The sequence below is a fragment of the Colias philodice genome, chromosome 2 (genome assembly GCF_061535455.1).
Source record: "Colias philodice isolate Cphi_HAF_F1 chromosome 2, ilColPhil1 Martin Lab GWU primary, whole genome shotgun sequence".
Classification (NCBI taxonomy): domain Eukaryota; kingdom Metazoa; phylum Arthropoda; class Insecta; order Lepidoptera; family Pieridae; genus Colias; species Colias philodice.
This window is the reverse complement of record NC_143087.1, coordinates 2345826-2362989: the sequence shown is the minus strand read 5'-3', so window position 1 is coordinate 2362989 and position 17164 is coordinate 2345826. Positions and strand designations below refer to the sequence as shown.

Below are 17164 nucleotides of genomic sequence, written 5' to 3'. Positions count from 1 at the left end.
TGCTTGATATATTTAATTCTTTTTTTTCTTGACTGTATCTGTCTGTTTATTAATATATCCAATGGTCATTTCATTTGGGGAATTTCTTGATGTCAATCATACATTCTAAAATCGCACCTTACACTATCTGAAACAGAAATAAGAGTGAAATTAATTTCTTGATTTGTATCCAGGGTATTAAAGTATAGCTTAAAATAATATGCTTATGTTTAAAAATATATCGTCAGAATACAACACAATCAATTTAGGTCCCAAAATAGCGCCCTGCGGCACTCCGTTTATTATTGGACTATAACAGTAAGAAATATAAGTAGTATCATTACTACTGAACACATTTTCTTGTTTGCCAACGGTTACTGGCATGACTCTTATATCAAGCTTCACTTGGACTTAAGTCCAGAGTTAACTTTAGAGTGTATCAATTTATTCTGTCAAAAGCACGTACCTAAACGTACGGCAGGGAGCCGCTGGATGCAGGCCGCCGGTGACCGGTCGGCGGTCGTGGTGGAAAACCATGAAGAAGGCCTTTGTCCAGCAGTGGACGTCCCACGGCTGAAACGACCGACCGACGTACCTAAATAGTCCAGTAAAAATATTATTATTAAATATTTTACCACGAACCTGTTCACAAATGATGAAAAGTATATTTAAAATTTTCTAATTGAGATGAGAGCTCATACATAAGTACCGAGAACACGTAAATGAAATTATTGATGCTAGGATGTTTTTTATTTTCGGAATGTAGTTTTTGAAGTGAAACTTCTTTATCGGGGGTGGACAAAAATTTTGTGAGACATTTTTTGCGTTACGCCGCGCGCGTTACATTTTTTGCGTTACGCCGCGCGCGTTACATTTTTGCGTTACGCCGTACTCGTGTTATTTTTTTTCTTATCCCTACCACGCGTGATTCGACGTATACTTTCTCCAGCGGAGTAGGGATATCGTATCGTTTTAACGTACGTCCTACCACTTTACTTGACCGTTTTTCTATTGCACTCGTATTTATTTCCAACGCTCTATGGTGACGTGATAATATTATATTAAAGTGATCAGCACAATCAAAGTGTTTATTTTAATTATTCTAATTCCAGTGAATTTAAAAAAAAAGTAAGTAATTACATATCTTTTTCTAATACTTAGGTGTAATTATGGTATTTATTTTTATAAGTTATTTAAAATTAACCTCACTTTTTGATTGTATTTTTCAATTTTATTATAATATGTATAGATAATATGTATAGATACACTAGCACGTGGGTGGAATTATGTATAATTTTTTTCTAATACTTGAATGTTATTGTGGTACATATTTATTTTTCTAATTCTAAAATATTTACAGTTATTCTCAGTTTATGATTGAATTTTTTAAAACACCAACACGTGGGCGTGATCATGTTATTTATTTTTCAAGTTATTTAAGCTTAACCTCTGTCTTAATATGTAGGTATATATTATGTACTATGCGCGTCATTAATTTCTGACTGTTTCGAGATTTGGTGCAAAATAAAACAGTGTGTAAATAAAATTAAACAATTGAGTAAAAGTATAATTTCATAGATAACACGTTGAGAAGTTCCCTGTATAAATATATAATATACATATCTTGTATAAATATGTACATACATAATATGCCTATACATATTTACTCAATTGTTTTATTTTATTGATTTTTTACAAATTTTATTTACACACTATTTTATTTTGCACCAAATTTCGAAACAGTCAGAAATTAATGACGCACATATTATATATACGTTTTAATATAGAATATTTTTTATTTTACAACCTTTACAACTTGATCATTAGGAATTTATTACCTCTATTGTTCGAACAAAAATAAGTTACCGACTTTAAGAACGTGCCGACAATGTAAGTACACTATTGTTTCTTAGAAAACATTTTAGGAGTATACGATAATAAATCTATGACTCACGTAAACACGTGTTTGCTTGATTGGTGTCAGGTGTTCAATTATAATTTTATGAATTCAAAATTTATAAGAATAAACCTCAAACTCTCTGTCCAATCAAAATCCGCCTAAGTCGAAATCCTTTATAAGCTGAAAACGGCAGTGGCCGGCGTAAATATTCAAATAGGTAGCGAGGAGCGAAGCGACGAGCATCTTAGGTTAACTTTTGAACTACCGCACGAGCCGAGCGAGCGAAGCGAGCGAGTTGCAGCAGCGGCCGGTGTAAATATTTAAATAGGTAGCGAGGAGCGAAGCGACGAGCATCTTAGGTTAACTTTTGAACTACCGCACGAGCCAAGCGAGCGAAGCGAGCGAGTCGCGGCAGTGGCCGGCGTAAATATTCAAATAGGTAGCGAGGAGCGAAGCGACGAGCATCTTAGGTTAACTTTTGAACTACCGCACGAGCCGAGCGAGCGAAGCGAGCGAGTTGCAGCAGCGGCCGGTGTAAATATGTAAATAGGTAGCGAGGAGCGAAGCGACGAGCATCTTAGGTTAACTTTTGAACTACCGCACGAGCCGAGCGAGCGAAGCGAGCGAGTTGCAGCAGCAGCCGGTGTAAATATGTAAATAGGTAGCGAGGAGCGAAGCGACGAGCATCTTAGGTTAACTTTTGAACTACCGCACGAGCCGAGCGAGCGAAGCGAGCTAGTTGCAGCAACGGCCGGTGTAAATATTTAAGTAGGTAGCGACGAGCGTGTGACTAACGTATTTCTTTAATATTATATATAGTAAATTATTTTTTGAAAAATAAGGACATAAAGAAGTTTCACTTCTTACGTGTGTACTCTAGTACACGCACACATTTTTTTTTTATTAATATTACATTATTTTTTTATTAATAAATAACTGGCCAATTGCAAGTCGGAGTCGTCAACCGATGTATCCCTATAAACTTGTTGACACTTTAAATTTATGCTTTTTACAATTTGTCCTTTATTTGTGCTATGAGATGGTATTTCATACAATCATTTCAAGAATCAACCAAAGGAAGTACAGTAGAACCTCGATAAGTTAAAGTCCAAGGGAAACACAAAATATTTTAAGTTATAGAGGTTTTAAGTTATCAAGGGTCTATCCATTTTTCACTGCTTCTATAGCTTTTAATTTATCAGCGTAGGTGAGGGTTGTTAGTTTTCTTTTTGGACTCATTTTAAGCCAGTTGTATCACACAGTAAGTAAAGAGATGTTTCCAGGACAACTATCAAAAATTTATGATGCAAAAAAGTCGTTGTCATAAAGCTATCCGCCGCAAAGCTTTGAAGAATTTCGATAAATCAAACAATAGTGTTTACGTTAACAATACATAGTAAACACGTGCAAGCAATAAATACAGAAACCTTTTGTTTTGACACTCTTTCAAAATGACTCATTGACAAATAATTTTATGTTATAGAGGTTGTGGAAACATTTCTTTAAGTTACTGAGGGCCAATACAGAGATTATTTATTTAAGTTATAGAGGTTGCGTATTTTAAGTTAAAGAGGTTTTGGGCTCTGATGGGAAGGGAACATATTATTTTTTGAAGTTACAGAGGTTTTTATGTTATCGAGGTTTAAGTTATCGAGGTTCTACTGTAAAGGAAAGTAGCCTGTGTTGTTTTCATTGACTTTGTTTTTTTATTTAAAGGAACGGTAGAAGTATTCGATAAAGAATCTCATCTTGATATCTCATCGCGTGTTTGAGAAAAAGGATATTGAAAGATAGACAGACAGAGAGACAGACTAACGGCTAAGCAAGTGATCCTAGAAGGTATTTTTTTATTTTTGTGATTAGGAACCCTTAAATTAACGATGGGACTTATTTATTTTACAATAATTTTAATCTAAGAATACATTTATTTAATTTCCGTAAATACAAACAATTTTTCCAACAATATTATATGATATCACTAATTTAAAATGAATATATAGAATTAGATTAAAAATAAACGCACCTCCTCGTCGTAATTGATTTCGATAACTGATAATCTTTGGTATAAAATACAAAGAAATTTTCTAAACGGTACATTTCAAAATGAAACTATTCCTGGTTGTCATCGGTCTTTCAGTGGCACTTGGTGCTCCTCAGTATGAGCCCATAGTCACGGACTACCATGGTGTGATTGGTATCCCTGAAGCTGCCCGCATCAAGGCGGCAGAGGCTGCCCTAGACTTCGATGGCTCCAGGATCGTAGGCGGTTCTACATCCAACTTAGGCCAGCACCCGCATATGGTAATTTTTTATTTAAATTTACAAATACTCTTGAGGAGTTGTGTATTTTCCTTCAGATTTATGTGCAGATCGTGTTAGGAGAAACAGAAACACTTCATATATTCATATATTGCATTACAGGGTGGGTTGGTGATCACTCTGACCACTGGTGGACAATCCGTCTGCGGTTCCTCCCTGGTCAGCAACAACAGGATCGTTACCGCCGCTCACTGCTGGCGCACACGCCAGTTCCAGGCCAGAACCTTCACCGTCGTCCTTGGCTCCACCCGTCTATTCTCTGGCGGTACCCGTATCAACACCAACAGTGTGACAGTGCACGGTAGTTACAACATGGACACCCTTGTCAACGATGTCGCCATTGCTACCATTTCATGGGTGAACTTTAACAGTAAGATCTTTTTTATTGTTTACAATTTTCAAAAACGGTTAACGTGTATTATTTTTTTTAAGTTAGTACTACTTTAGTCTTTGAATAGTCGTATGTAATTTGCAGTTTGACTTTCATTGGCTTGAGATATTTATCACGAGTGAAAATATAATATCCACGTTATTACAGTATCGCATTTAGTGAACTAAAAGCTATTTTGCGTTCCTTTTTTCTATTAAATATATTTAATGGCTTGATTATTTTTATTAATTTAATTTCAGACAACATCAGAGCTATCAACCTGGCTTCTGGCAGCAACCAATACGTCGGTGCTACCGCTACTGCTGCAGGATTCGGAAGAACTGCTGACTGTGAGTATATTTAATTTAATAACACAATTTTCTTAATAAAATTTCTAGTGTACCATAATTACGAATGAATTTTAATGATCTCACATTTAAAAATCTTCTGAAGGAAGACAAAATCTCTTCGTGTAAAGCTCTACATACAAACTATTTATTACAGCTGCTGCTGGAGGCATCACAACCAGCCAGGCCTTGAGACAAGTTAACTTGCCCGTCATCACCAACGCTGAGTGCGCTCGTGTTTTCGGATCCACCACCATCATCTCCTCCACCCTCTGTACCTCTGGTGCCAACGGTCGCAGCACATGCTCTGGAGACTCTGGTGGCCCTCTCACCGTTAACAACAACGGCCTTTTGGTTAGCATTTATTATTTCTTGATTGACCTTTTGGGTGGAATTTGACTTATCAAAACAATTTCTCACATTATTCAGTAATCTCATTATAATTAGTAAATAAAAAATGATTCCTAAATTATTATCTAGCTATTTTCCTTTGAAGGAATCAGGATTGCTATTAATTTAATGTTACGTCTTTCTATCTACAGATCGGTATCACCTCCTTCGGATCTGCCAGCGGTTGCCAACGTGGATTCCCCGCTGGTTTCGCAAGAGTCTCCTCATTCGAGTCTTGGTTCCGTTCCCGCATGTAAACCGCCTATGTTTAATAAAGTTGAATTCGTTTAAATTGCCTTCTTTCTAATTACCTAATTACCTATACCTTACCTTACCTATACCTTATCATCTTGAAATACCGGCAGATTGAAAAAATGATATAAGGAAGGAGCTTTCCATACAATCATAGAGAAGATTTTACTCAATCACTTAATTATTATAAAAGTTGTTTTTAAATAGATGTTATGGAAGAATTTATTAAATCCGATTGATTAGATTGGAAAATGTATATTTCAATACTTACTTAATTATCTTTTAGGATATACATATTTTTAAATTTACCTGATTATTGCAATTGATAAATAATAAATATCTTTGGCTAACATAATTACATGATATCTGACAAAAATATATATTTTACTAGCCATTTGACTCGGCTTCGTCCGTTTTGACCAATAATGAAAAAATATATGACGTCGATATCTGCCTGTGTCTGTCTGTTTGTGGCGTCGTAGCGTACAAACTGATGGATCGTTCTCGATGCAGTTTTTTTTTTCATTTTAAAACTACCTACCTAAGATATCGGGTCGGGTTGTAAAAATTATAATTTAATATTATTTATAAATATTTTTTTAATATCTTAATATCTTTTGGATAGATTGAAATGATTCACAAAGTAAACAACAGGAATTGTTATTGTCTTAAAATAATATTTGGATAAAAATTACAAGGTTACGAATAACATGTTTTTTTTATCGGCGTCTCTATCAACTTCGGAAACGTTAATATGTAATAGTTGGACGATCTTATAAGGTTTTTAAACTATTGCATAGCTTCTATGGCGGGCCTTGAGCGCGTGGACAAATCCAGAAATTCCGCAACGAAAAAACCTCACGCTCCTCACTCCAACGGGCACGGAGGTGTGGCTTGAAGGCATAGTCGCAGTCCGCCGCAGTCCCCGAGTGCCACACGTCTTTTTTTTATTTGATTTGGATTATTGTCCATTTTTAATAAATTTGAGAGCAATCTTTGGCTAAACTAATAGAAAAAAAATCCTTTCCTTTAAATTCCTTTCCGCTTTATTATATTCGTGCAGATATCACTACATAGTATAAAACAAAGTCGCTTTCTCTGTCCCTATGTATGCTTAAATCTTTAAAACTACGCAACGAATTTTGATGCGGTTTTTTTGAAGTGAAAACTTCTTTAGCGGCGTTGAGCACTTTTTCTGTAATGGGTATAAAATCTCAAACTCGCGTCAGGAAACGTGACCTGATCGAAAAAGCGTAAGACGGATGGATAATATCAAACATGCTCAACGTTAATAATCAAGTTTTCACTTCTGCCGGCACTCCCGGAGTGCAACCCGTCTTTTTTTAATAGATAGAGTGAATCAAGAGGAAGGTTTTAGTATATAATTTATTATGTTTTAGATAAAGCAGGCGTAGCCGCGTTCGGAAAGCTAGTAGATAATAAAATCATACAAAGAAGTTTTTTATAATCATCTTTTAACTTTTTTACGTAATGTCGATAAATGTATGTTTAAGGTTATGAGGGAATAATAACAGTCTTTTGGAATATTGATCCAATTATTTCAATGAAATATAGATAGAACTGTACCTACTTATAATGATTAGTAGCTAGCATACAGGACTAGGCATAGGTACTAGCATAGCAGGGGAGCTTTTTGTGTCGCGGTGAAGACATGGATATGTGGTTTCAACAAGACGGTGCCACATGCCACACGGTACGGGAAACAATAGCCCAATTGAGAACCGCCTTCAGTGAACAGTTTATCTCACGTTTTGGGAACGTCAATTGGCCGCCTAGATCGTGTGATCTAACGCCTTTGGACAATTATTTCTTGTGGGGCTATGTTAAGGCTTATGCCTACAGGGATAAACCAGCAACGATTGACGCACTGGGAGCCAAATTAATGCATTTATTTGTGATATACCGGCTGATAATTATGTTGTAGAGAGTGTTCCGAAATTGGGCCTTGCGAATGGGCCATCTAAACCGGAGCCGCGGCCAGCATTTGCATGAAATCATCTTCAAACATTAAATTATATTGATCGTTCTATCGATTCCATTATAGATTACATCAAATTTTTCAATTTTTTTGTGTGTGTGTTTTTTTTTAAATCAAATCCTATACCTCTTATAAAATCACCCGTTATAAACAAATACAGAATTGAATGTTAAAAAATCCCTTATGTAACTAATGATGATGATATTAACTTGTGATGAAAATTTTTCGCGATGATAGCATGATGATGAAAAGCCGTTAAATTAATTGTTTATTTGCAGTTAAATAGGAAATAGCTTATTTAAAAATATTTTAAAGTTAACGTTTTCAAACGTAAATTAATTAAATTACAGATGTTTTAGATTTTAAAGTTGAAACAGTTATTATTTTTTCAATATTTCAATATTATTTTTCAAGACGAAAAATTTAAAACTCAGACTGCTTTTTCCTATTTTATGTTCTTTCTGTATTTCTATTTCTGTGTATGCAACAAAATAATAAATTAACAATAAATAAGACGAACAATAATGGCTATTATTTAAAAAAAAAAACACTTGCCTTCATATGCCACATCTAACGTGGTCTAATTGAACTGAAGCTTGTAAAATGATAGAAGTTTCTCCAGAAATGGTCGATCTGTAATCAATAATAACACCAATTAATCAATTATTATCATTAACACAATTCACACACTATAGGCCACGTTGTATGGGTTCGCTTGCGTGTTTATTCTATCGACTATATTAGAAAAAAAAACGACAACTAGGTAGTGAAAATTGAAGTAAGTAATTATGATCTAGCCTTAGCACCTTTAGGACAATGATTTAGCTATCTATTCGTGAATGAATTTTTGGTTCAGAGATTTTCAACTTTCTTTCGTTATTGATTTTTTTGTTAGCTACCAAAATACAAATTTTTACTCGTTCTATTGTAGAAAATGGTGATACACGATTACTATTTATTTTAGTTAGCAATCTCTATAGGTCTAGTCTCCTTCTACAAAAACGAAATTTTGATGATAATACAATAATATTTTACACAGTGTCATAGAGCCCTAATAGGTATATTTATTCTAATGAAAATAAATCTTATGAGTTGGATGTATTATTTTTCCATGTGTAGCCATGCTTAGGTATTTTTAAGCTATCGCATAGCTTCTATCGCGGTCCTTGAGCGCGGGGACCGAATCCAGAAATTCCGTAACGAAAAACCTCACGCTCCCCACTACGACGGGCGCGGAGGTGTGGCTTGAAGGCATAGCATGCAATAGCTTTACTGCGGCAGTCCCCGAGTGCCACACGTCTTTTTTTATGTAATGACCAATAAAAGCAAGCGACTTAGAAGCTCGTTCGCCCATGAGCGTTAGCATTGTCGGGGACTCTACGAACGTAAAATAAAAATTAATTATTTTTATAGGTAATTTAAAAGAGCTTTTTGTCATTATATGTTCACTAGTTTTAGCTCCTAATATTTTCTCTTGCAATATATCCTTTGCAATGTAAGTGATCATAACACCAACTAGGGGCTAAAATTCACTAAGATAAATGTTATTTGGAATGCATTATACTTTGAGTTCTCGTCATTTTGGATACTTATAATCTCTATATTAAGCCCCGTTTCGTTCAGTTTAAAGTAAAATAATATGTAACTTATCGTATCTCAAAATTAAACATCTCTACCGAAAACTTTTATAATAATAATTAATCTTCTACTATATAAAAATAAGTCGAGTTTTTCTTCCTGACGCTATAACTCCAGAACGCACAAACCGATTTCCACGGTTTTGCATTCGTTGGAAAGGTCTCGGGCTCCGTGAGGTCTATAGCAAAGAAGAGGTGTCTCTGGTGGCGAAACGGAGTTCGCCGGGTTTGCTAGTTGTACATATAACCTTGTTTTACGAGAAAATTAGTGCGTCATGGTTTTTTATATTCCTATGTTTAAAAGGATTGAAAGTTAATTCGACTAAAACCATTTTTTCAATAAGATTTTGTTGAGCATGGTTTATAATAATACTTATAGAATTAACACAACAGTGTTCTCAACAAAATGTAAAATGAAAACCCCGTTGTGGTTTATTTCATATTCAACCCAAAATTTTCAGTAATCAGTGATTTACCTTGTTATTGTAGCAGGCGCTTTCATTTTCATCAAGAATTTTCGTATTAACTATCATTGGTTACTAAAGTTACCAGCGCTTCTTACGAGATAGCAATTTATACTAAACTCAGCTTTCCACGCTTGGCGTCGACCGCTTTGTAGAAATCTTAAGAAACTATTTACTAACACCTTCCTCAAGTACCACTCTATCTATTAAAAACCTCATCATCATCAAATCCCCGTTGCGTAGTATTAAAGATCTAAACACTTTGTACGTTTAATTAATTCGTAGATATTTAAAACATTTCCTTTCTTTATAAATACTTATTGGGCTTGATCAACGCTTACTTTACCTACATGAAATTAAAATATTTTCTCTTATCATTTGTAAAATTCTTATACTAGTCTTTGTTCACATACGTATATTATTTTTACTACCTATTGGTGTACCTTTTAATTGGCGTAGCTTAGTATTTATTCATCTCAAAAATTGTATCACTAGCTGTAAGGTACCTTATCATAAATAAATAAATAAATAAATAAACGTAGGGGACGGACAGAGAGCGATAGCGACTTTGTTTTATGTGATTTTTCAACGATTTTTGATTAAGTATCAAAATGATGATGTCTTCAGAAATATCATGAATTGATGATTATAATTAAGGAGATATGCAGACATGATAATTTTTTGTCATATCATTGTCATGGTACATCAATCATTGATAAAAAGTTAAGTTATTAACTTTGGGTTTTCCATATTTCAGTATCATGTCTCTTTATTGTTATCTATAATATAATTATTGGATGCCACAAGTTCTTGAAAATATTAATGATTATTATAATATAATAAATAACAACAAGATGAGAAAATAAAGAATAGAAAAAACGACACGAGGATTCGAACTCTCGAGTCTTTAAGCCTTGCCGGGACGGGGTGGAGCCGAGGTTTGATTTCCATTCCCTTTCTTTAAAAAACTCTCATTTATAAAGCATTTGAATTTTGAATACTTTAAAACAAAATACTAAATCATTTGATTTTCAGTTACAGTTTCTAACACACATTCACACAGCTTTACGAGAGCTTGTTATCATCCATACTAATATTATAAATGCGAAAGTAACTCTGTCTGTCTGTTACTCAATCACGCCTTAACTACTGAACCAATTTGCATGAAATTTGGTATAGAGATATTTTGATACCCGAGAAAGGACATAGGCTACTTTTTATCCCGGGACATTCCGGGATAAAACCTACCCTGGTTTTATCCCGGAAATCCCACGGGAACGGGAACTATGGGGTTTTTCTTTGAGTGCGCGGTCGAAGCCGCGGGTGGAAAGCTAGTAAAAAATAACGACTTCTTCGCAGGCTAAAGCAATTTAATTCAACTCAATTTTATCTAAAAATAACCATAAAGAAGTTTGTTAAAATTTACAATATTTATTTATATGTAATTACTAGATTTCCGCCCGCGGCTTCGCCCGCGTTATCAAAGAAAAACTCGCATAGTTCCCGTTCCCGAGGTACTTCCGGGATAAAACATATCCTATGTGTTAATCCAAGTTACCCTCTATATGTGTGTTAAATTTAATTGTAATCGGTTCAGTAGTATTTGCGTGAAAGAGTAACAAACACACACACACACCCTCACAAACTTTTGCATTTATAATATTAGTAGGATTTTCGACATGCTTGCAAGGTAATAAAGAATAAAGAAAATGGAAACTTTGAGCCTGTTATGAAAGATTCTATGTAGGTAACTAATAATATTATTACAACGAAAGCTTTTTAGAAGCATAACTGTAAGTATGTTATTCCTTTTTGACCCGAAGCATATTTGTGATTAAAGACGAGTTTATATGCATACTAACGCATCTTTGTTTGTTTGAACGCGCTAATCTCGGGAACTACTGGTCCGATTTGAAAAATTCTTTCGGTGTTAGATAGCCCATTTATCGGGAAGGTTATAGGATATATATCATCACGCTACGACCAACAGGGGTGGAGCCACGGGGGTGAAACCGCGCGGAGCAGCTAGTAACCATATAATAGTAATAATTGCCACAAAGTTGGCACACAAACAGGCGCGGTCCCAGCATGAAATTGGAAAATGTCGATTCGGTAAATTAGTCGATTAGGTTCATTTTCACTGGCAGAATCTGTTTCTATTGGGATCAGGAAGGCCACTAATAAAAACGAAGAAGAAGCTTCATTTTAACACGCTTTTATAAACTTCTCCTGAATGTTTTACTATATTTTAGTTTCCTTATTCATACAGTCCATATAGGAGGCTCATTAAAAATGATGATGATGGTATAGAAGAAGTACTTAAACATGTTTATTACATTATTTTTCTACGTTTTGGCGTTTAGTCATGTTTTTGCCAACCTGATTAAAATTCGCACTTATTATAATATTATAATTTACTAGCTGCGCTTCGCAGTTTACCCGCGTGGCTCCGCTCTTGTTGGGCTTAACGTAATGATATATCTAGAGCCTATAGTCTTTCTAGATAAATGGGCTATGTAACAACAATAATTTTTCAAATCGGACCAGTAGTTCCTGAGGTTAGCGCGTTCAAACAAACAAACAAACTCTTCAGCTTTATAATACTCTTGATGGAACTGCATCATAGAGCCTTAGGTTTTTAAATAAAAAGCATCTTATTTACTAAATCTTCTTTAATTTAATTTTTTTTTAAACTACGACTGGTTTTGGAACATCATCGTCCCGTCCGATTAGGGCCCTTCTGGCCTCCTCCACTCAAGCGACAGCTCAAGCCGAGGTTCGTGGTCCCCGTCAAGGGGGGACGCCCTTGTGCATGTCGCTACCAGGGTGAACCTTCAGTTCACCCCCGCGTCCGCGTTAAAATGTAGAAGCCCTTCTGGCTAACATTGAGAGACACCACACAAAAAAAAAAAAAAAAGAGGATCATCGTAATGTGAATAAAGGTGAAGTTAAGTGTTTTTCATTTTAAAATCCAAAGCTTTTTGTAAATTAATAAGTATGGCTTTTGATTTTTTTAGTAGGTATCTATTATAATATTATAGTTTAGGATATGTTTGTTTTTTTTTGTCTTTCTTTCACGTCGCAACGGAGAAATTTTAAATGTATGATTAATTTACATCTGTACCTAGTATGTATCTAACTTTTCATTGCTGGTGAAGGCCGGCGCGGGTAACCACTACCTGAAATTGCTAAAAAGTAAAATAATAAGCTTTATTTATTTCCACCATACAATTAATATATATATACACATGTGTGTGTATATATTAATTGTATATAAAAAGTAAAAACAAACTCAAAATTCTTTTTCGAAATAGAAAATGATACTGAAAATTCATCTATGTTGGAAAATTATAATATTTAATGCCTCTTTTCTTGAAGTCGGAAAAATAAATTTCCTATCAATATAGGTAAAGTAAAGGCATCAACTAATAGTGTTATTTGTTTTGTAAAAATGATGATTAATTGTGTTAATCCTCATTGTCATAGGATAAGCAGATTAATCATCAAAATTGTCACCATATCTGATAGTTACATTAGTATATAAACCATATGAATTTTGCAAACTGTACATTCCAAAATGAAGTTGTTCCTGGTCGTCATTGGTCTGGCTTTGGCTCAAGCAGCCCCGAAGTATGAGCCCATACTAACGGACTACCACAATGTAGTGGGGATTCCGGAGGCTGCCCGCATCAAGGCAGCGGAAGAGGCTATGGACTTCGATGGCTCCAGGATCACGGGTGGTTCTACATCGAGCCTGGGACAGTTCCCTCATATGGTGAGTTTTATTGCTATATACTGTTTAAAATCGCCTTATTATAATCATGGGTGGGTTATGGGTATACCATAGAGAATTTTCTCGAACATCCCTTTGTCATGTAACTTTCTTAAAAATGGTAAAATACAGGGAATAGCTCAATTTCCAAAAGCATTTTCATATATTGTAACGTTCCTGCAAAACCTCGTTGTTTGGCGTAATGCACACAGCAAGTGTGCTTTTACCTGTAATATTTCCCTGGACTTTGCGTTCAATCTTGTTTGAAATATTGTCATTTGACGATATGTCCTTTATAGAAACTTAGACTATGCATTTGTTCGCGTGATGATCTTCACGAAAGTATTTCGTATTACCTAACGTGAATTTAAGTTAGCACGACTGGTGAAGATGGGGTGCACAGCTAGTTAAAAATAACATAGAAATAAAAATAAAAATAGGAGATGGAGATGAAGACTGAAAAATAACAACCGCCTTCAAAAACGGAAAAGTAAAAAATAAAAAAGCCCGTGAACCGACATCAAACCTTTTTAGTAAATACTTAATAGCACATCTAAATAATATGTATTATTTAGTAATAATTAATAATATCAAATCTTTTTTATTTTTTACTTTTCCGTTTTTGAAGTCGGTTGTTTTTAAGGTAGTTATTTTTATAAACCAATATGCTCCTTGGTTTTTAATAAAACCTTTGGAAACTATGATGAACATAAAGTATTATAAACAAAAAATATATGTATTTTGTACAGGGCGGTTTAGTCATCACTCTAAGCAACGGAGGTCAATCAGTCTGTGGCTCCTCTCTGATCAGTGACACCAGGATCGCAACCGCAGCCCACTGCTGGCGCACCCGCCAGAGCCAAGCCCGTCAGTTCACCGTTGTTCTCGGCTCCGTTCGCCTGTTCTCCGGTGGTGTCCGTCTTAACACTAACACCGTTCACATGCACGGAAGCTACAACATGGACAACCTAAGAAACGATGTCGCTATCGCACATATACCCAGAGTCAGCTTCAACAGTAAGTAAAACGTTCATGTTATTAAATCTTTCCCTTATGTGATTGATTAGTGAAGTTACAATATAATTTGACTAGGGCGCGTTCCCACCGGGTCGTGACGACAGATAATCGTGTAGTTTTAAGTGTCGTGGCTTATATGTTTAAATGGAGGTGTTCACATTTAGAACGACACAATTTACTGTCGTCTACGACAGTTTTTGCAGTGACGACACTTTGTCGTGACAGTGGGAACGGCAATCACGACAGTCGTAAAACGATAAAAAAATCGTGGACGGCAACTCTATGTAGACGAACACGTGTTTTCCCTTCCCTCTCACACCCGCGCGCCCCTCGCGTCTGTACTCGGTTTGCTTTTCCCAACCCAAGCGAACGTAGAGGCGACTAGATTTGTAGCTTGCTGATGATGCGAGCGATCTGAGCGATCCAATGGGAACAGCTAGATACGACAGTCGCTAAACGATAAAAAATGTTGACGACAAACAATCGTTATAATGGGAACAGGTAGAGACTACAGTCGTCGAACGATAAATTAGTCGTTACGACATAGTGGGAACGCGCCCCGGTTTGCTTGGTTGGTATTGGCCCTGTCTTCCAAGACAAAGGTCGTGGGTTCGATTCCCACGCGGGGAAAATATTTGTGTGTTGAACATAGATGTTTGCTCTGTGTCTGGGTGTTAATTATCCCCACCCCCAGTACCCCAGTATCAGTTACTTCCGTTTGACCGCCTTCGGCGTCGTGCCTGCCGCATTGTCGACCTACCTGAGCTCACCGATCTGCTGGATCCTCTGGCTTTGAGGCGAGATGATGCGACTCTGTGCGTATTTTATAGCATACTAGATTTCCGCCCGCGGCTTCGCCCGCATTTTCAAAGGAAATCCCGCATAGTTCCCGTTCCCGTGGGATTTTAGGGATAAAACCTATGTGTTAATCCAAGTTACCTTCTATATGTGTGCTAAATTTCATTGTAATCGGTTCAGTAGTTTTTACGTGAAAGAGTAACAAACATCCATACATCCATACTTACAAACTTTCGCCTTTATAATAGTAGTAGGATACAACGAGAAGTGTTCTGAGGAATTATTTGTCCTAATACCACCTGCACAATTCCACCACCGCCCTGCCCGACACAAGCAAAAATATCATCCACACCACCTAGATGCATGGCGCTCGTCAACCGTGCGTTTCTCACTGCACTTCCTGCCCAGAGCCACACTCCTGTGGAACAAATTGGTCGTGTCGTGTTCCCCAACCAGTACGACATGGAAACCTTCAAACAAAGAGCCTACACCTACCCGAAAAACTTCCATCTTAAAACCGGCAATACGATCGCAGTGTTCCCAACGCTGTGGCCTGTGATCGTCATGGGCGGCGTCTATCACCTACCACCAAGTGAGTCGCCTGCCCTATTGCTAGGGTTACTATAAAAAAAAAGTATGGGATCAGATCGTTCCGTGTGTGCAAATTGTCCTGAAATATTTATTTATTTATTATTTATTAATTTTGACAGACAATATTAGAGCTATTAACCTGGCATCTGGTAGCAACCAATACGTGGGTGTAACAGCAACTGCCGCTGGTTTTGGAAGAACTGGTGATGGTGAGTCGATATAAAAATTAATACTTGGAAATTCTTAATTGAATTATTGGTCGTTTTCTTTCATACTTTATTATCTTGAATATTATTTATTACAAAACTGAAACATTCTTGCAGGATCTGGTGGAGCAATATCAAACAATCAAGCGTTGAGACATGTTAACCTTCCTGTAATCAACAACAATGATTGCAGCCGTGTGTATGGATCCAATACAGTTATCGCTTCCACCTTGTGTGTCAACACGAGCGGCAGACGTAGTACCTGCCCTGGAGATTCTGGTGGTCCCCTCACAATTAACAACAACAGGGAATTGGTAAGTACAACCAAACATTCTGCATTGAAGAAATTTCATAGATTTTTATATTTACCCCCGTGGCTCCTCTCCTGTTGTTCGTAGCGTGATTATAATATATAGCCTATATATAGCCTTCCTCGATAAATGAGCTATTAATTATAACCGAAAGAATGTTTCAAACTTTAGTGTTGTATTTTTAAAGTGTGCTTTGGGAATAAATGTGTTTTCTGTCTCTTATATTATTATTTATCAACAGATCGGTATCACTTCCTTCGGTCACCGCAACGGTTGTCAGCTCGGCCACCCCGCTGGTTTCGCCAGAGTCACCTCCTTCGCATCTTGGTTCCGCGCCCGCATGTAAACTGCCTAATAACTTTTCATAATAAAGATATATTGAATGCAATTTTATGTATTACTTATTTATTACAAAATATCAACATAAATCTACATTCAACGTAACTCATTAATTTGTTTACGCAATGATAATTACGATATATACGTTTATATGAAAAAGCCGACAGTGTGAATTATTGATGGCTAATATAGTTAATTCTTATCGACTATTATAATTTTTGATACATTCGTCAGCTAAAAAAGATCTAATGACAATTGATTTAATTTGTTGTTGCAGTCTTTTTCTTCTACTTTCAAGTAGTTTTTTGTACATGTGGTATAAAACGTAACACATAAGTAAATGCTTCTTATTTTAATTTATGAAAAGGGGAATAAAGTTTTCACTGCATTGAATAGATTCTATTTTTAAAATATATTAATGTTTAAAAATGTAATTTAAACTTAATATTTTAATTTAAATCGGCTATTTTTTC

The 17164-nt window shown here is 35.9% G+C and overlaps 2 protein-coding genes across 2 annotated transcripts; both read left to right on the top strand.

Moving 5' to 3' along the window:
- Positions 1-3982: 3982 nt before the first annotated feature.
- Positions 3983-5597, top strand: LOC149490194 (epithelial serine protease-like). Its single transcript, XM_089710586.1, has 5 exons — positions 3983-4180; positions 4301-4568; positions 4829-4918; positions 5073-5269; positions 5458-5597. The coding sequence occupies exons 1-5, from the start codon at positions 3983-3985 to the stop codon at positions 5560-5562; spliced, it is 858 nt and encodes a 285-aa protein (XP_089566712.1). The 3' UTR covers positions 5563-5597.
- Positions 5598-13076: 7479 nt separating this feature from the next.
- On the top strand, positions 13077-16723 carry LOC149490193 (epithelial serine protease-like). Its single transcript, XM_089701727.1, has 5 exons — positions 13077-13432; positions 14179-14446; positions 15955-16044; positions 16159-16355; positions 16594-16723. Exons 1-5 carry the CDS (start codon positions 13235-13237, stop codon positions 16696-16698), a joined length of 858 nt encoding a protein of 285 aa, XP_089557853.1. The 5' UTR covers positions 13077-13234; the 3' UTR covers positions 16699-16723.
- The last annotated feature ends 441 nt before the right edge of the window (positions 16724-17164 follow it).

Bases quoted from the DNA above. Each gene is read 5' to 3' on its own strand.
- LOC149490194 (XM_089710586.1), top strand. From the start codon at position 3,983: ATGAAACTATTCCTGGTTGTCATCGGTCTTTCAGTGGCACTTGGTGCT. The intron at 4,181-4,300 runs GTAATTTTTTAT...ATTGCATTACAG, and splicing joins TAGGCCAGCACCCGCATATG to GGTGGGTTGGTGATCACTCT. The intron at 5,270-5,457 runs GTTAGCATTTAT...TTCTATCTACAG, and splicing joins TTAACAACAACGGCCTTTTG to ATCGGTATCACCTCCTTCGG.
- LOC149490193 (XM_089701727.1), top strand. From the start codon at position 13,235: ATGAAGTTGTTCCTGGTCGTCATTGGTCTGGCTTTGGCTCAAGCAGCC. The intron at 16,045-16,158 runs GTGAGTCGATAT...ACATTCTTGCAG, and splicing joins TTTTGGAAGAACTGGTGATG to GATCTGGTGGAGCAATATCA. The intron at 16,356-16,593 runs GTAAGTACAACC...ATTTATCAACAG, and splicing joins TTAACAACAACAGGGAATTG to ATCGGTATCACTTCCTTCGG.